We start from the raw sequence: 20,381 nt of genomic DNA, 5'->3' as shown, positions 1-20,381 counted from the left end.
AAATATAACACTAACCTCTCCGGTTAGTATTGACTCTGACTTAAATTTGTTAAAATACTCATTATATTTTTATTATTTTTTAATGTAAAACATCCGTTCCTTTACGAATAATAATATTAATTAAGGGCATTATCGGGTTTTAAGTAACTTTTGAATATGATATCAGCAAAAGCATCTTATTTTATAACAGAGAAGTCGTGTTTTTCAAACCTAAACTAGAAAGGAGGTAGGTGTAATTGTATCCTAAATTTATCATCCGTTTAACATCTCTTTTCTAAATGGAAAGGTTGAAACTTCAAGTCTCCTTAAGAAAACTTAATAATGGCTTTAACTAATAATAAAAAATAATAAAATTTATTGTCATGTGATGCAACCATCACTCGAATCTGTCATTTTCAATTGTGGGGTGCCATTGAAGTTAGCCTCTGTCTACAATTTCTCTGCGCCATAATGACAAGACACTGCAATAGCTACAAGTACTTAAAACTTGAATCTCAAGACATTTCATAAGGTAATTTGAACCATTCTCTCCAAAAATAACATGATAGGAAAAAACAGAAATTAAGAAACTTCGTGTAATCTTTCCTCCTCAACCTCGAAAACACGTATAAATGAAGTGAAATGGCAAGACAATTTCGTGTCATGTGGAAATTGTCCTCCTTCATTTGATAGGGTGTCTCATTGTACATTACACGTTATTAAAATGTGAGCAGCATGTGGATCAACATTCAAAAATAGTTATCATTTTTTTTTATGAAAAAAAAAGTCAGTCTTTTATTTCACAATTCCTACATTCGGACAAACTCAGAAAATTGTACGAGGAGGACAATGGAGAGATTTTTGTGTTAATTTCAAGGAACAATATCACTAATATAAATACTAAAAAGTAAAATAAAAAAATCAGTGAGGACAATTGCTCCACTGACGATTTAGTAGTAGGTTCATGCTAATTTGTTGTGAGAGTTTGGTGAATTGTTTGTATTTTTTTTTTTTTTTGTAATTATTTTTAAATTTAATTTATTATTATTTTATTATATAAAAATCTTAATTTTGAGATTTTGATGCACATCCGTCTACTGTGAGATCCACATTCATAAATTATAAATGTTGTTTAATTCATCAGAAAGTGATTATGCCACTGTGTACTGCTCTTTGTACTATTGTTTAAAACTTTACACTTACCATATATAGAGTAAAAAAGCAAGACCTTTTATTCATTATGTGACAAAACACAAACTTTCATCTTAAAATCAGTATTTATCCAAAAAAAAAAAAAAGAAGAAGAGAGAGTAATATTACCATCTCGTTATTTATCAAAACATACATTTTATGGGTTTGGATAGTCGAAAAATGAAAATTTTGAAATAAATTAGTTTTTCATTACAATTAATCCTTTTCCATATTTTTTCACGCAAAATTTTTTTTTTTTTTTTTTTTTTTAATTTTTTTGAAAAACATATATTTAAACGTACAAATAAATTCTTTTTATCTCTCTAAAACAAAATAGATTTACCATAAATCTCTCTAAGTATGAAATCATTTCTTTAAATTTTCACATTAATTTTGTTTTATAAAAAAGTAAAAAATTATTGAGCTGAGATTTGTTACTATAATTAATGCTAAATGAAGACAACATGTACTCCTAATCATTAAATAAAATTACATAAAAGTATTTTATAACTTTCTAATAATAAATTTTTTTTCCTTAATTAAGGACTTATTTTCCGGATCCCTGCCAACACCGCTATGCATTGGGGATTTCTAATAATAATTTGACAACAATCCAATACATATAAACAAATTTATTTGGATACAAAAAATACCCCTAAAGTATACTTATAATACATATCACACCTATCACGTGCAAAAACCAACCCTAAAGTTTTAAATTGGTGCAAATAGGTCCTCTGATAAATTTAAACCCTAAGTTGACTAAATTACCCTTACAGAAACATTTTATAAAATATATAAAATAAATAATTTTATAAATGACCGAAAATGACATTATTGGAGGACGTCGTGCAAAAAACACTCTTAAAGTTTTAATTTGGTGTAAATAAGTCCCTGACAAAATTAAACCCTAAGTTGACTAAATTATTCTTACTGAACCATTTTATAAAATAAATAAAAATATATTTTTATTAAATGACCAAAAATGACACTATTGGAGGAAGACATCAATGAACAAGTAAAGATAAAAATAGAAAATATAAATATAAATATAAAAGAAAGTAAAGATAAAAATAAAAAATGAAAATAAAGTGCAAACTAAAGAAAATCAATCTTTCCAAAATTAGAAAACCAGTGCAAATTGATATTGAGATTTTTTTTTATTTTATTTTTTTATTATTTTATAACAGTGTTGGTACAAAAACATAAATAAATAATTTTTGGTAGAAAATAGTAAATTGAAATCTCAAAAAATTTAAATTCGTATTCTACAAATTCTCAAAGTTTAAAAAAAAAAAAAAAAAAAAAAAACAACAACAACAACATATAAGGTAATGTGCACATAATAAAAGGGCAAAACATATATTACAATATTAATTTATGTCACAATGGTATTTTTGCATAATATGAAAATATTTGAAATTTTTTTACACACTTTTTCAATAAAGATAAAAGTGCTATGCAAAATATACTTTAAAAATATTTTCTGCACTTGTCCTAAATTTATTTCCCATTCTTTCATTTTACATTATACTCCCTTAGTCCCAAATAAGTGTACACCTTTTTTCTGTTTTTATCAGTCTCAAAAGAATTGTCCAATTTTAAAAGTCAATGACTACTTTTTGCAATAGTATCAATTTAAGTTTCTTGAATTGAATAAAAAGTGAGCCACCATGACCACCCACTAAGGTAAATTTGATAACTTGTTCAGCACAAATCTAATAAAAATCAAACTCCCAAAAAGGGATAATTAAAATGGCTAGCCAACCAAATTAAATACAATTTTCAAAGTTAAATTACTCAAACTTCTCTTGAGTTTGTGCAAATTATATACTAATAGACCGTTTATCGTTTATAACTTTTAACTTCCAATTTTGGTGTGTGCGGAACAACCCTATTATAATTTTTTTTTTTTTGGCAAATCTACTGACTAAATTTTATAGAATGACAATTTTATGCTTCCCAAATCTTGCCATTTTGTATAAAAAATAAGACATTAGTGACTTTTCACACTCAAAAGTCACAGAATGATTTCAAAGAAGATTAAAATTCAATGTAGCACAGATACGGATACAGAATACGGATACGACACGACAAGTCAAATTTTAAAAAAGTAGGACATAGATACGACTTGGACACGGCTATATATAAATTTGAATTTTTATTTATATGCAGTATTATAAAACTTGAATTTATTTTTAATTTTTATACTAAGAGTTGTAATGATTTTTATATCATATACACAATTATTTCACTATTTTATCATAATAGTATTTTTTTTTTAAATGAATAAATATTTTAAGTTGAAAACTTAAGAAAGTGTTGATATTATTTTCAAGATTATTAGATAGACTTGTGTTATAATTTGTTTTAAAATTTCAGCCTAAGTATTCAAGAAATATTGGTGAAGTTTTCTAAAAATATTCAAAATAATAAAAATTTATTTTTATTTAAAACACGTATATATAAATTGTCAAACGAGTATTTGAGGACAATAGGAGTAGTGCCCCTTTGTAAGAGTGTGCATGATACATAATTAAACGGTTTAACCCAAACCTGAGTCTAATTTACCCTTTTTTAAAATCTCAAATGATTTTATTTTCTATTTTCCGTACATCCAATAAAAGTACTCATATTTAATGACTGAGTTCGTCGTGAAAATTCAAATATGCGGCAAAACCGAAGAAAATGGAAGGAAGAAGACAGATCAACTGCTGGGATCGCCAACCGTTAATAATTTAGGCTGTCTGTCACTCTTTCATTTCCTTTCTAATAATTTCTCATTTTCAAGCATCTTCTCCTCCTCCTTCTCTATAAAACCCTAATCTCTTTCCGATTCACACAATCTCTCTTCATATCTATGCCCACATGCATTCATTTCAGTCGCAAACCTCTGTTTCTTCTCGAATATTAAAAAATAAGCACCGAACAATGTTGTAGTATTTAACCCCCACCAAAAAAAGAAAAAAGAAAAAAAAGAAGAAATCAAGTTTTGATCCATTCATCGTCTAGTGCCTCGAACAAAGGTATATAGATTCCTCTATTGTGTGTGCATATATATATATATATATATATATAATCCTAATTGTGCGTGTATATACGTTTTGTTGCTATTTTATACTTGTCGTTGATGGTTTTGAATGTGGAACATTTTGATTCGGAAAGTTTATCTGATCTGGTTGGCTTTTGATTTCGATCTCAATGAGAATTTGTTAACCTGATTGGAAATTTTTTGAAATCAGTAAGTTTTTTAGGGTCATTTGAGGCGTTAATAATATTGTAAATTCCAAACGAGTTGACATTTTTGTGGGGGTATGCAGTCTTGGATTAGTGAAAAAAATTGGTATTGGTAATGGGTTTGATTTGATGTTCACAAAATTTGTAGGACTTCATACGGGGTTTGGTCTTGTTGGAGAAAGACTGTTTGAGACTAATTGGGTGCTTGTTGTGATTGTAGCAGCAAATTTTATGATGAATTACGCATCTAAGGAGCTGGAGTCATTCTTTGCAATTAGACCAGAATGCCAAGGCGACGTCCCAAAGACACATTTTAAGCTGAGGGTGTGCACATGTTATTTTTCGCGGCCAGTTATTTGTTTCAGTTGTGATATAATGGACACCCATAATTCATTTACTAAGAATTTATTTTATTTTATTTTAAAACACCGTCATCAATTACACAATCTGGGAAAATATATTTATAAGTGTAAGGGCCAGCAGACTCTTATTTTTGTAAGTAATTATTAGTTTTTTTTTTGGGGGGGTGGACTTAGGATCTTGATGCATCAGAATTTGGTACAGTTACTTTTGAAGTAGAACAATGCATGTTAAAAGCTCAAATGGTGATGTCTTAGGTGCTTGCTCCAGCTAAAAGATGGGTTTGTTTTATTGTGCATTTACAATTCGCTTACTGGATTGTTGTGACATGCTTATACGGGATTCTTTTTAAACTTGTAACGATATCTTTCCATCCATTTCACAGCCGGGAAAGACTCTAAGCGAAAGAAGATGGAATGCTGCATTCTCTAAAGATGGTCATCTGGATATTGCTGGAGTTCTTAGGAGGATTCAAAAAGGGGTAAAGCCTTTCTATTATTGTTTGACTCCATCTTTAAATGCATGCGAATATTTATATATGTATGTTTTATTTTTAAGCTAATAAAATTTAAACATAATTAGCTATAGTTGAGTCAGATTGATAAGCTGTCATAAAGCTTTTTAAGCACAATGTTTATCGCTGGCTACTTTGCTCAGAACTGGCCTAGGGTATTGTATTGATGGGACCAATAAAACTTTTGCTTGATAAAATGGTGTATTTAAAGAGAACAAAGAATCTGAAGTATTAAGAAAGTCATAAATAAATGGTAAGCACATATTGAAATAGCAAGATAGGTACAATGAAACTTTTTAATATTTTTTCTTTCAAAATGTTTCCTACAAGAATGCTATGATCTATTGAGCTACTTGGTAAGATTTTATTTCAAATATCCAATTTATTTACATTCTAAGTTTATATGAAACAAATGAATACCTTTCCCTTAAGAATCACCATCCTCACTCTTAAAGACAAGATCTTGGGATGTCAATCCTTGCATTTTTATGATATACTGATATCATAAATATAGCTTATTGCATGAATTGTCAATACACGCACTATTTTATTTGTAGGCAGACAAAGTTCAGTTACATGCTCTTTCTGGTTTTTGACTTTTGTTATTCCTTGATTGGTTATATGTTTCAGTTGTATCATTCATGATCCAAACTATAGTGAATTTTTTTAGTAATGGAAAGGAATAATGACCGTTTTCAAGTGTGTAATTTGAAGTTAAGTGTGTTAAAATATCACTGCTACTATCATATATGAAGTTCCTTTTTGAGCTTTTTGTAGTGGAACAGGAAATAAATGAATGAAAAAATAGGATCATGAAGTTGATTAAATGCGGCTAAAACCTACATATTGTATAATATTGGAAAATACTAACAAAGAAATGGGGGCCATAAAGATTATTAATGAATTTGATCCTTTCTATTTGGGTATTATATTTTATTTTGACATTTCCTATAATGATTTCTTTTATAATCTGGATTTGGTGAAATATGGTGCCCCGTATGTTAGGGATGTTAGCTATTTTGATTTTCCAATCACAGAATTGATTGCTTACTGACTAGATCCATAAGCGATTATTTTATAGTAACCACCATGGCATGCATCATGACTTGGTTATCTTTTATATAGATAAGTATTGTTACAGGTTTTACAGCTAGTATTGTGTCTTTGATGCTTTCTGTTGGGATGCAGAAAGTATTTTATTGAAGAAGTAATCTTTGTCACTTAGTTACTAAATGAGGAGTGAGACTATTTTGACAAGTTTTGAAAGAGATGAAATATTTAGAGTACCAAGAGAGGAGATTGGTTTGACAAGTACTGAAAGAGATGAAATATACTAGTGGGTTAATGGGAGACAAATGCATCAATCTTAATCCATTTACTAATAGGATTAAAGTTTGGTATTATGGAATCTTTTATGTCTCTTTGGTGAACAGAAAAGAAGTTTTATGTCTGTCATGCCTCCATGGATTGAAAATCCGGTGGTGCTGTCACCTTATTCTGTGACTGGACAAATTCTGATTTGAGGCTATCAAGATGATATGAAAGTTGATTGTAGTGAATCTTTTAAACATATATAGCGAACTTACAATAGTACATAGTGTTTTCGTAAAACCCTCTGGATGGTTATAGTCAGTGACGGACCGAGAAAATTGTATGAGAGGGGGTGGACTTGAATAACAAGAATATATAGTGGGGTTTTATCAAAATCTTAAAATTTTTAAGATTTTAACAAAAAATATAGGTAATTTTGTAAAAAAAAAAAAAAATCAGTTGGGGCAGCTGTCCCCGTTGGTCCCTTACTAGGTCCGTCCCTGGCTATAGTATGCCTTTCAGGTTGGTCATCAAGACCCTGTAAAAGCAAAGTCAATGACTGCACTCTTGTTTATGCGTGTATTATCCATCCCCATTTTCATGTGAAATGCTTTTTTGGGGTTGCTAATCTGTCCTATTGAAAATGGTGGTGCTTTCAAATTTACGTAATCTTAGATTCTTTCGTTCAATTTTTACGTGAGTCGCAACACATTCTGATTCAGATCAGTGCAAAATCTATACATTCACAAGCTTATATAAATATTTTTCTACCTCTCGTGGTTTTGCTTGGTTTGGATTTTGTTTTAAAGCTTTACCGAAATTTGTCAGAATTGTTGAGCTTGTATAACTTGTATGTAAAAGGAAATGGAGATTTTATGTTAGCTGTTTTTTTTTTGGGTGTATTATCCAAGGACATGCCAAGCTCTAGGTAATTTCACAACCCCCTTTTCTCATATGTTTCATCATTGTTTTCATGGCGGATATTTTCTTTCTTTTTCATTTTAGACAGAGCAAGAAAAAATATGTTCTCTCTTGAGGTGAAGTTAAGGTCACCTTCATCTTATGCTCTTTGGGAAATCTGTGGGCTGTGGCTTCAGGAATACGTTGCATCTCCATTGGCTAATCAAGTCATATCATTCATGTCTGTTCCTGTGCCACTGGGGTGGATTATTCTAAAATAGCTGAGGCTTTGTCCTTACTTTGAAGAATCTAGGGGCCCGTTGAGTCTTCAGTTCATAAACATTCAAGATTCCTGTCATCTGACATTAACTTTGAGCTCTTGTTCTTATATTGCTAAGGTTGATGAACTTAGTATAATCTTAGTAGGAAATGGAGTTTCATGGCCTGTTCCTGGGAAAATATTCTATTATAATAAGGATACTATGACTTTTTAATTTACTCTCTTTCACCTCTATATGTAGTGTTCTAATTTATTTTGTCAACTCTACTAATGTTACTAGCTTCATCAAATACTATACATACTTGTCTTTTAATTTGTAGATAATCTGATTTGTGCTCTGCTTGTTAGCACTGAATTTTTTGTTGATGTATTGTAGCATATGCATTTTATTATTTTTTGTTCAGCTGGAACACTGAATTAGAATTCTGATTTGTGCTCTACTTGTTAGCACTGAATTTTTTGTTGATGTATTGTAGCATATGCATTTTATTTTTTTTATTTAACTGGAACACTGAATTAGAATAAGACGAGTATTAATTTTTGTTTTGTTTTTTTCGGTTACTCATGCAAGGGCGTTCATCCTTCTATCAAAGGGGTAGTCTGGGAGTTTTTGTTGGGTTGTTATGATCCCAACAGCACCTTCGATGAACGAAATGAGCTGAGGCAACACCGGAGGTAGTACAATATTAGGAATATTAGGTGTTTTTTCTTTTGTTAATCCAATCAGGATTCAGTAATAGGAACGTACACAAAATTTCAGCCTTATTGCAATGCATGCATTCTGCAGGGATCCTCTTTATCTCCTTATAAGTTTTGCATTTTAAATATTTTTTCGAACATAAATTGAGCTGGGAATTAAAGCCATGAGGAACCATTCCTAAATTATAGTTATTGGAACAACCTAATACTAATAGTGTATAAGATTTTGGGGAAAAATTTCTTGGAGCTTTTAACATAGTTTACTTGGTGATGTCTAGACTCTAGACACAAGTTTTATGCTATTGAGTTGCACTAGGTTATTCTTCACATTTTTAACCATGACATCATACTATTTTCTGCTTTCAAGTTCACCATGGCTTTGTTTAATTAGATGGAAAGTATAAATAGGAATATTTTTAACATTTTAAGAGTGAAAATCAGGAAATAAAAACTTTTGGGCAAGAAACTTTTCTACAGAAAACTTTTGGCTTTGCTTAATTTTCTTCCAAAACTTTTCTACAGAAAATGCTATAAGTGTATCTTGTAAATTTTAATGACAACTTTCTTATAAAATTTTCATCCTAACCAAATACATTTAAGAAAATATTTTTTCCTGTCATTCATTTCACTTTCTTTTACTCTTTCTTCTAATATTATTTCCTTTCTTAGCAAATGAAGCTGAAGGGCAGCCACTATTTTACTTTTTATTGTTTGGAAAAAGAGAATTCATGTGGCGACCCATTTCATATGGGATTAAAGAAAGGATGATGAGGGTGATGATGCTGATGTCGTCTGGCAAATAAAACACCCTCCCATTTTTCCCCTATGGGGACTTGAACCCTCTACCTTTCACTTTGGAGGTAAAGGAGATACTACTGGGCTACAACCATTGGTCAACCACTTATCTGAATGGGCTAAACTTTTAAACTCGAGTTGGTTTCCCTAACTGTAGCATTCCATCTCTGACTTGGAGCATTGTATCTTGGGTGGCATGGAGGTGGCTTTACATGCAGTTGACAATCTAAGTGCAATGTGATATAATTTATTTTCAGTTTTTTTTTTTCGTCCTAGGAGAAGGAGCAGGACAAAAAGAGGGATTAACATTATTGACCCAATGATAAACAAGTAACACCTTCCTTGTTGGAGCTCTGTGCACTGGGAAAACTCTCTAGTGATGGGGAAACGTCCATTAGTTACAAAGCTCGAATAAGGTATCGAGAGGGCTTTGCACCTTATATACATGGCACGTCATCAAACCATCTTAACTAATCATCGTAGTAGTGCTAATCTCTTACATACTTCTGTAGGGAAGGTTTAGGAATACTAATCACCTTCATAAGCCATTATGAAAGCGAAATCATTTTCTTGGGAATGCTATCTTCAGTAAAGGCATTACTGCATTAAGTAATTTAAAAGAAAAATCCAGGATCTCTATTGATACGTTACTTATCAAAAAAAGAAAAAAGAAAAATCCTGGATCTATATGGAATGAGAACTTTTTTTGTTGACTACTCTGCTTTTCATTTCCTTGAAGTGAGCTCAACAATGAAATGCTTGTAATAAATTTCTTTTCTATACAATCTTTAAAGAGTGCTCTAGATGCATGTATGACATTAAAAACCTTTACACAATGTTGGAGCCATTCAATGGTGTCCCTTCTAGTATCTTTACAGGCTATGGACTTGAAAGAAAAATGAAGAAGAAGAAAGAAAGAAAGAAAACAGAGATAAATAACAAAGTAATAAACATTCCAGAAATACAGGAAGTGGGCAGAATTCAGGTAATCTTGAAAATCATGGGGTTTTAAACACATCCATAAAACCTCTGAATCCAAATTAGGTATCTCTTGATTATGTTTGTCTGGTCAACAACTCTGGAATATTTAATCTTAAAGGGAGGGAAGCAGTAGGCAGTTTCAAGGAGTGTTTTAGTAAGGGGTCCTCATGTTCCAATTCCAGAAATAATGATCAAAATTACATAAATGCCCTCAATTAAAATGAGAAATGGAGGTTGTAAGCATGCATATAGTTGTCTATATGTGTGTGCATATTTTTATGTATATGTGTAAACATACTTATATATATTATATTTATGTTTTTCTTCAAGGCGAGCGTATTAATTAAAACATTACATGATATTATTAGGGAGCAATATGGTGCATGGAAAGCCGAATGCCAGAAGATGGTGCCTATTGTTGGTAGTGGAAAGTTTGTTACGACACCTATAATCAGTGATGATGGCCAACCAATACGAGATCCTTCAACCGACAATGATTCAATAGATAACAGTGGAACCATGTCAAGTAATGACGCTGTTTCAGACAAGAAAGTGATTCATTGGAAGCTTGGCTTGCCTCAAATTGGTTTGTTCTTGGTTCAAACTTCAATTTCTTGTAGCTCTTACACCTTTTTTTATGTGGCACTTCGATCTATTATCCACATTTTGCTTATTTCTCCTTATGCTCCGTTTTTGTTTGTTGCGGACCTCAAATTAAAATTTTGCCTTGTTCATTGGTGCTGATACAGTTTCTGTCAAGGAAAAAATACTTAACTTGGAGAAGACTTGTTTGCATGGGAAAAGATAAATTATTGTTAATATGTCCTTTCTATTGACTTATGGTGCAATTTGGGCTGTAGGTCTGGATGTTGTGCGCACTGATCGTGCTCTTGTCTTTTATGAGAGTGAAATTAATCAGGCAAAACTTTGGGATTTGCTTGCTGTTTATGCTTGGGTTGACAATGACATTAGCTATGTCCAAGGTGAATTACTCTACTACAATACCGTTAAATTGAATCAATTCCTAGTTTTTACAATTGTCATGGTTTTCATCATCTTTTTTTCTTGAGCAGGAATGAATGATATTTGCTCTCCAATGGTGATTCTTCTAGAAGATGAAGCAGATGCCTTCTGGTGCTTTGAGCATGCGATGCGTAGATTGGTATGCTATCCATTTTCCTTATCAAAAGAGGCACTGCTATTAAATAACAGAACGGTTTTATTTTAGTGTTCCTTGTTCGTGGAATTATTCTGTTTGAACGATAGACAGTGATTTCAGTTGGTTGGCTTCCATTACAGAGTGAATGACATGAGAATATACTTTTTGGTTTCACTTTGGTTACCAGCATTATTGTCTGGCCAGTATCTGAGTCTAGAATTGGTAACAAAAGAGATCAACTACCATTCATGTTTGTTGAATGAATGATTCAAACTACCACTTACTATATTTTCCCAAAATATTTGTGATTTGGTGAAGGACATCCAATCTGTTCACCTGATAACAATTTCAATCCATTAATCTAATACTCTAAGATGCCAGACAGGGGTACTGGTCATTCTGCTTGGTAACAACCCAAATCTGAAACTATAATGATGGATTGTATGATGATGGTCAACCCAGAAACAAACACTATTGAGTTTTTGCAGCTAGATGACAAAAGATATAACAGTTAATAAAAGAAACATACGTGGTAAATATCAGGTATCTTTTCAAACATAATTGAATGGCAAATTGTTTGTCTTCACTCTTTACTCCTATAGTCGATTCTCTGTATTCAGCTTTTCATCTGGGGCTTTTTTTTTTTTTTGATAAGTCTTCATCTGGGGCTTTTAAATTATTATCTTTCTTTTTCATCATCCTTTTCTTGTTCTTACATAGTTTTAAACAAGTACCCTCCTATATTGACCAAGCAAAAGTTTAATATGAGGATCTCTTTTATATTTATTTATTTGTTCATTAGTGTTCTTTTGTTTAATTCTTCTTCTTTTATTCTTGATATCTTTGTTTGACAAAGCAAAGGAGTAATATTGTTTTATTTCTTTGTTCTTGGGTTTAGTTTTTATGTGATTTTTCTTCTTCTCTCTGTTCTCCCTTAGGGGCTATTGAAACATGGTGTTGGGTTAACTATATTATTTCTTCTTCTCTCTCTCTCTCTCTTTTTTTTCCCCTTTCTTTTTGCCAAATAATAGTTATTTTCAGATTGACTGCCAACAGATAGGATACCTGTTACTTGACAATTTATGATGCAGATACAGTCCTATTATTATAAGCAGGCATTTGATCATAGTGGCTTTTGTGTTAATAAATTAGATCAGGCTATACTCACATTCAGGCTGAACTTGATCTATTTGACCTCGTCTACTGGTGTAAGAAAAAGAAAAAGTTAAGCATGTCTCTTCTTGATCCTGCTGGTACTTTTAGCTTTTTTAATATATATATATATATATATTTTATATATCTATTATTAAACTTTTTTTTACATATCTATTATTTAACTTTTGGGGTGGGGGTGGGGAGGGGGGCATTTGCCGCCCTTAGTTTTTCCATCTTGTCACCTTTCTTATATTATATAATTCGTTGCCCTTGGTTTTATAACATTTCCTTTTGTGACAGATCACCGTTAAAATCTGAGACTTGAATTATAAACTCGGTAAATATTTGAATAGAACTTGAAATTGTTAACTCTTATGATGATACATGAAGAAAGTTTCAAAAACTAGAAAAATTTTGGACGCACACACTAGTAATGAAGAAAGTTTTGAAAAAAGAAGTTAAAAAAGTCGTAAGAGATCTGATGTACAAAGTATATGACAATCTTTATTAGACATTAGGTACAAAAGATTGGGAGAAATATATATACAGACTTTTTCATTTAAGGGAGGGGAAAATTAGAGATTTTAATAACATTACTTACATCAAGAGTGAGAATCTAAAGGTTTTGGTAAAAGATGATGAAATTAAAGAAAGGTTGGATAGTTATTTTTTATATTTTAAACTTTGTTGGATGAAAATTGTACCGGAAGATTAGGTTCCGAAGATTATGGTAACCATGGTAAAATTAGAGCAAACAATATTGGTATGATATTTTTTATAAGATCAAGTTTTGCGAAATGAATAGAAAGAAGATGAAAACTGGAAGGGGCATAAGATCTGATGGCTTCACTAGTGAGGATATAGATGATGACGTGTCTTTGATTAATAATGTTATAGCAAATGAATAAATGATTATTTGCAGTTAAAGAATCTAATTGGTTGATTATTGTAACACCAGATGATTCATTTTTTACACATCTGTCACTCTTAAAATGCTAGAAGTTTCATATGTTCAAGTAAATGTCAGTTTGACTATTTTCACTCTTTTTCTCTGTTTTTTTTATTTTTTTTATTTTTTATTTATTTTTTTAAGTTTTCTATTTAACTTAAACATGTTAGGAAGTAGGATCTAACTGTAGCTAATGGCCCCATGTTGGGTGAATCAAATTGTTTCATGTTCTGCAAGTAGTAGAAATGAGGTTTTGTTCGATGGAGCTTTGTAGAAAATCTTTAATATATACATTTTTTGTTATTATCATGTTGTAGACAGTTTATTTTGTTTTATTCTAAGTCAGGTCCTTTGCAATTTATGCTTTCACATATCCAGGGTGAATGTGTTACAATTTGTAGGTTCTGGACGGCATATATGCATGGATTGATTAACACTTTTCGCAGAAGTTCTCAGTTTGTTACTACAAATTTTGATTTTACATGATTAAGATTTAATTCGCCTACCTTCATATTCAGAAGACTTAATATTTGAGTTTGTTGTTTTTGTTCTCAGATATATATCATTTTTCTAAGCCTAGTATGTCTTTAAAATCATTAATGCTTTCAATTCTTCCTGCCTCCTTTTGCATTTACAACTTTTAACCTTTCTTTTGTTTGAAAAGAGAGAAAATTTCAGGTGCAGTACAACTTCAATAGGTGTGCAGTCTCAGTTGAGTACCCTCTCGGAAATAATTAAAGCGGTTGATCCGAAGCTTCATCAACACCTTGGTATGGACTGAACTTGTCAGAAGTTTTTCCTATATTTTGTTGGGTTGACCATAGCATTTACTGTTTGATCGTGGACATCATTGTGGTTTATAATCTTATTCATACAAGGAAGTTACCAACATAACACTTTCATTAGAAATAAATTAGTTTAACCAAATGTACGTATAATCACTAAATTGTAATAATTTTAAGTTTAAAAGTTCTTAACATTTAAATTTACTTTATGGAAATGCATGATGATCCATTCAAAGAGGTGTTCATTCTTCAAATTTTATTAGCATATTTTTCTTCCAATTTCGGGCATCGTGATGGTTTTCAAATTTGTTTCAATGCAGCAATCCTCTCCATTTTGAACTAGCCACCTATAAAATACATCATGCAAACAAGGAGATCTAATATTAAACATTTAATTCAACTAAACAAAGCCTTAAGTTCAAAATAACTGGGACAGCTACATGAAAGTTGTAATGATCTTCGAATAAAATTATAAAAATTGATAATTGAAAGTTCTAATACACTTTGAAATGAAATAAAGCGATCAAATTGAGTTCTGCCAATTTGAAGTCATTAAGAAGAAATGGAGCCTTTCTGATTTAGTTTGCTATCAAAACTGAATCTTCTAGCTAAAATGGGCCACGCCGAATTTTACATTGACATAATTCAAAAACTTGAATCTGATGCCTAGTTCCTATCAGGGCAGCTTGTATTGTGCTCTGGAAAGTTCATAATTCAAAAACTTGAATGTGATGCCTAGTTCCTAGTGTGCCTTACTCTGGGCTGCTTGTATTGTGCTCTGGAAAGCTGTGGACATGGACTTCGATTTAATTTTGACAGTTATATATATATATATATATATATATATATGCGATGATTACACTCAACTAATTTTCACTGTATCACGTGAATGAATCAGCTTTTATATAAAAACTAACAATATATTTATAAATGTTTCTTAGTTATAATAATGTATTGACCACTATCTGGACCTGCTATCATGACAGGGTTTCCTTTAGCTGTAAGCTGTCTTACAATGTGGGTGAATGAAGAACATTTTATGCATTTTTACATGTTTTCAGTTTCCTTATTCCATTGTGTTTTCTGCAATCAGTTCAATTCATATAAAACATGACAAAACTTGGTACTTTTTGGCAATATTTCCATGATTCATCTCATTTTTGTTTATATTCGTAAGTGATTTTGGAAATGAAGACCTCCGCCATTAATCCATGTAGCATAGATGATATATGAACTTAACATTTGACATTATAGTTATTTATGATGCTTGGTGCTTTTTCTAGTGAAAAAAAAGAGCAAGAGCATAAGCTCAAACAAGTTGGTAATCTGACCGCTCAAGTTTACACCTTAATTTGAGGTGGGGAAAAGAATACAAGAAAGGCACATTATGTGCCTGTTTTAAATTGTTAAGAGAACAAGTCACTTTGTGAATGATAGATAGTTGATACTTTCTCTCTCTCTCTCTCTCTCTCTCTCTCTCTCTAAGACCGACCCTTAATTGTTAGCTAATATCTCATTTCTTCTTTGGCAGAGGAACTAGATGGTGGGGAATATTTATTTGCCTTCCGTATGTTGATGGTAATTTTTCGGAGAGAGTTTTCATTTGTTGATGCACTGTACCTTTGGGAGGTAAGGGAGAACTTCTGTCATTTTTTTTCTTTCTTTTTTTCATAAGCAGGCATTGTATTAATAACCAAAGGATATGGCAATCAGTACAAGGGGATAGTGCCAGCATCAATAATCTGATGGAACCTTGAATTCCTCTCACCCCAAATAGCCCACACAGCAGCTGACAAAACCATCCTACTGAGCTTAGATTTGATAGAAGAAGATCCCGGTGTACTGAACAAAGTACAAACCAGTTAATCAGCTGATCAAAACTCCCCACCACCGGAAAAGGCCAGTTCAAAATCTCAGCAAACCATGCCCAAATTTCCTTTGCAAAAGGACATGACAGAAACAAATGATCACGGTAGTCCTCATTTGATAAACCGTTAAGAGCACACTGAGGTCAATTGGACACCCCTCTTCTGCAGATTAAACAGACAAGGATGTTTATCTAAAATATTCAAGCAAGCTGCAAAACATGTCCTTGGTCTACCCTTATTCACTTCTGTCCTTGTTTTGAGTTGTTCCTAAATAAGCTTTCTTTTATTTATTGAAAAGCCATGATCCTGAGAGCCCTGAAGAAAGGTTCCATTAATGTTCACTGGAATTGATCAATTTGGACTGTATAATTGATAAAGAGTATTTGATCAAACATGAATTTCAGGTTATGTGGGCCATGGAATACAATCCAAACATGTTTGCATCATACGAAGAGTCAGGGCATGACTCAGGCGTGGTTACGGATAAAAATGTTGCACCTAAGATAAATAACAAGACGCTCAAGCAGTATGGCAAATTTGAGAGAAAAAATGTGAAGACTGGAAGATCAGGCCAAAACAGCGCTCTCGTCATTTTTCTTGCTGCAAGTGTCCTTGAGACAAAGAATAAGAAACTTCTAAAAGAGGCCAAGGGTATAGACGATGTTGTCAAGGTCCTCTCTCTCTCTCTCTCTCTCTCTCTATATATATATATATATATATATATATTGGAAGTGTTTGATATACATGTTTACATTTATCATAGTTTTGAATGGAACTATCTTTCCAGATCATGCATGACATAACTGGAAATATGGATGCTAGAAAAGCACTAAATGAGGCATTGAAGATTCATAAGAAGTACCTGAGTAAGGCAAGTTTCATCCTTCTGTTCATACCTGCTGTAATCTCTCTCCCTCTCTCTGAACACAGCAGATGCCTTACCGCTTATCGTTTCTTGCAGGCAAAAAAATCATAGTTTATGATTGGGAGAATTGGCGACGCACATTGAACGAGGTCTTTACACTTCTTTCCATTTTCCTAATATATATATTTTTTTTGCACCATTCGTTGCGAAAATGATTCTACTCCGCCCCTCATTGTGTGATAACTCAATTCTTCTTTGTAAAATGGATTTTTGTATATAAGAATTATTATTTTGATATGACGTGCATATGCTTCAGCAATTGTATTTGCAACATCAAAAAATATGAAAATAAAGCAGATGAGAGTTCTCTTTTTGGCCTGACATGTTCTGCATATACTCGCCGCTTTCTTTGTTTCAGTTTTAACCTGTTTTGTTGATGAATACAATCTTTTTCTCCCTAAAAGTTTTGTATAGTTTTTTGCACAAAGAAAGGTTCACTGGTGAATAGTGATGTTGGTTTTGATATTTCATATTTTCTTCTATATATATATTGATCTATTTTCCTTATTGTACCTTAACTGATGAAGTCTAATCATGTTTCTCTTCCCACTAGACTGTTTTGCACATCCAAATTTCCCTTATTTTACCTTTCCTTGTGAAGTCTAATCATGTTTCTCTTTAAGAGAACCGGCCTATCCTTTGCACACGACTTACGTGGTTGTTGGAAAAAGAAAGCCTGTGATGTACTCCCTCCTTGTCAATATAAGTGTCGTTATGCACAAATTTCAATGACGACACTTATATTGGGACGGAGGCAGTAATAAAGGATAATAATTTGGAGTCTAAAATCACAATAAAGACTGATTTATATGAGTAGATGCTGACGTCATGATGTTATTAATATTCTCATTAAAAAAATAGTCAAATTTGTCAGACATTTTTTATTACTCACAAAAAATTAGTCGGATTTGTCTGACGGACACTGTATCATTACTCTCTGGTAAAATAGAGTTATCTTGATATGCAATTTGTTTTTGTCAAACAATGCCCAGAGGGTGACCGAAGGTAAAATTAACATAATCCCGTCATCCCTATCTTCCCCAACTGGATGTTTCAATTCCAATATTGTCCCAGAGAAAACACCCTAAAATGGCAAACATGGAAATAGAATAACATGCTATATTTATAAAAAAGTAATTCAACTTGGTGCAAGCAATTGAGGAAGGTAAAGGAGACCCTTTCAATTGGGTTGCAACTTTTTAAAACTACAATGGCTTTAGTGCAATTTGGCCAAATGTTTTATCGAGTGAATGGGGCTATTAAAAGATCTCTTTCATGACAAAAGTCCCTGAATTCATGTTATTAATCACTGAATCGAAAACATTTTCGAGATTTGTGAATATATATATATATATATATACACATATATATATATAAAGAGCTATGACAATAATTTAATGAATTTCTAAATCTCAAGACTATCAAAGAGAATTTATGACTTTTGTCGGAGACACATTTTAACACTTTTTAAAATTTAATAGGGTGAGCTTACGTCAAGGTCCCATTTGTTTGAGCGAAAAATATTTTTTTGTGTTTTTGTGGTATTTGATTGTGAAAAATATTTACGAAGTAAAAAATATTAAAATTTAACAAAAATAACTTATTAAGCAAGCTATTTTACATGTCTTACCCGATGGACTTGACCTCAATTTCCACTTAGACATTTGCCAAACATTGAAAAATAAAAATAACAGAAAATATTTTACTTAAAATAAAAATAAAAATTTTAAAAAAAATATTTTGCGTCGGAGCCGAACTGTGTTAGAAATGTGGAAGGAACTAAAAATTCAGAGAGCGTGTAAAATTCAAGGTATTGGATATTGAAATCTCAACTAAGTGCACGGAATTTTAGATCATACTGAAAACTTTAAGGTGATATATATAGATTAAGAGAAAAGAAACTAAAGCAATACAGAAATATACATCGTTTTATGAGAGATTTTCCTCTACTCAGCTGCTTGCTATAATCGTGATCCTTGTACTCCGTTTTTTTTTTAAATCTTGTGCACTGATTCTTTCCTCTCCTCTATTCATTCCACTCATTTTTGTTCCTTTCTTTTTATCTTGATTGCTATCGAAATCTTGATTCTTTCCTTTCAATTCTAATTCCTTAAAATCAGATGCTTTGATTCTCGCTTTCATAAAGGTTAGAATAAAGCAAAATAATATTAGAATTTTTTATTTATTATTCACAGTTTTGACAATTATTGAGATAAACACTATACATAAAAGAAACTCAATCCTTATTTATTATTGACCATAAGTCTTTCTTGGGACGCTATTTATTAAAATCGGTTTGCAGCAAAACTCATTAGTGTCGCTAGGGTTGCAAATGAGCCGAGCTGTTCATGAATAGCTCAGGCTCGGCTTGCTAAGGGCTCGGTTCGGACTCGCTCGTTAAGTAAACGAGCCGAGCTCGAGCTCAATTTTTAGGCTCGCTTAGTAAACAAGCCGAGCCCGAACCCCTACAACACGCTCGCAAGGAGAATGTTTATGTAAGTAGTATAAACGAGGGTAATATCGAGAAAATAAGACCCTTTAATGTGACAAAATGTACAAAGGGCCTAAGGAATGGAATCACCACCTAGCATCGTGCTAGGTCACCTAAAACGTGTAATGATGAGTTAAATGTAATGGCCCTATGAAATGACATCCATCTGGTCTAACGAATTAGATGAATAGATTCAGATATTTGATTATACATAGCTTTTCTTTTTCACACCTCGATCTCTTTCGTTGCATTAACACTCTTACTCTCCATGAATAAGAAAATTCTCTCGGTTTTTTTAAGCTTTATTTTCTTTCGATATACACTTCTTTTACTTTATACAGATGTACATTTTTTTCATACATTTTTTTAACTTCTATGTTCTATCGGTTTTTTCAGGCTTTCTTTTCCATCTCTTTCGAAAAATGGCAAGTGAGTAATGTATGTGATATTTTTTTGTTATGTCTGGGACAAGTAATGGGCCTTTTTTATGTAATATTCTAACTTGACAAGTTGTTTGATTTATGATATGTTGATAATTTGTGTTCTAATACTTTATTTCCTTTCTATATGTAAAGATATATTTATATTTTATATATGCATAGACTTATTTCCTTTCTATACGCAAGGACTTGCATTCCTCTCAAGATTCCAAGACATATTCTCTCTGTAGTTCAATTTTTTTTTTTTTTTCTACAATTAATATTAAATACATATTAAGAGAGCAAAAAAAAATTTGTAAGCACACCATATTAAGTAAAAAATAGTTAATTACAACACTAACGTGTTTTGCTTTATTTTTTAA

The 20,381-nt window shown here is 31.8% G+C and overlaps 1 protein-coding gene across 4 annotated transcripts; it reads left to right on the top strand.

Annotated features, from left to right (window-relative positions):
- The first annotated feature begins 3,789 nt into the window (after nt 1-3,789).
- Nucleotides 3,790-17,409, top strand: LOC132306777 (rab GTPase-activating protein 22-like). 4 transcript variants are annotated; one of them, XM_059804338.1, is made up of 12 exons: nt 3,797-4,196; nt 4,631-4,731; nt 5,153-5,248; nt 8,344-8,447; nt 10,616-10,833; nt 11,108-11,230; nt 11,321-11,409; nt 14,175-14,280; nt 15,827-15,924; nt 16,568-16,834; nt 16,951-17,034; nt 17,125-17,409. In XM_059804338.1, exons 2-12 carry the CDS (start codon nt 4,639-4,641, stop codon nt 17,137-17,139), a joined length of 1,293 nt encoding a protein of 430 aa, XP_059660321.1. In that variant the 5' UTR covers nt 3,797-4,196; nt 4,631-4,638; the 3' UTR covers nt 17,140-17,409. The 4 variants fall into 4 exon arrangements, with proteins under 4 accessions (XP_059660322.1, XP_059660321.1, XP_059660320.1 ...); XM_059804337.1 differs by having other exon boundaries at nt 3,798-4,196; nt 4,628-4,731; XM_059804339.1 differs by lacking the exons at nt 4,631-4,731; nt 8,344-8,447 and having other exon boundaries at nt 3,790-4,196.
- The last annotated feature ends 2,972 nt before the right edge of the window (nt 17,410-20,381 follow it).

Source organism: Cornus florida, unplaced genomic scaffold (genome assembly GCF_030987335.1).
Source record: "Cornus florida cultivar Cherokee Brave unplaced genomic scaffold, ASM3098733v1 CherokeeBrave_3.0.0_Hap2_Chr05, whole genome shotgun sequence".
Classification (NCBI taxonomy): domain Eukaryota; kingdom Viridiplantae; phylum Streptophyta; class Magnoliopsida; order Cornales; family Cornaceae; genus Cornus; species Cornus florida.
The sequence above is the reverse complement of the archived record's forward strand: the minus strand, read 5'-3'. Positions and strand labels throughout refer to the sequence as shown.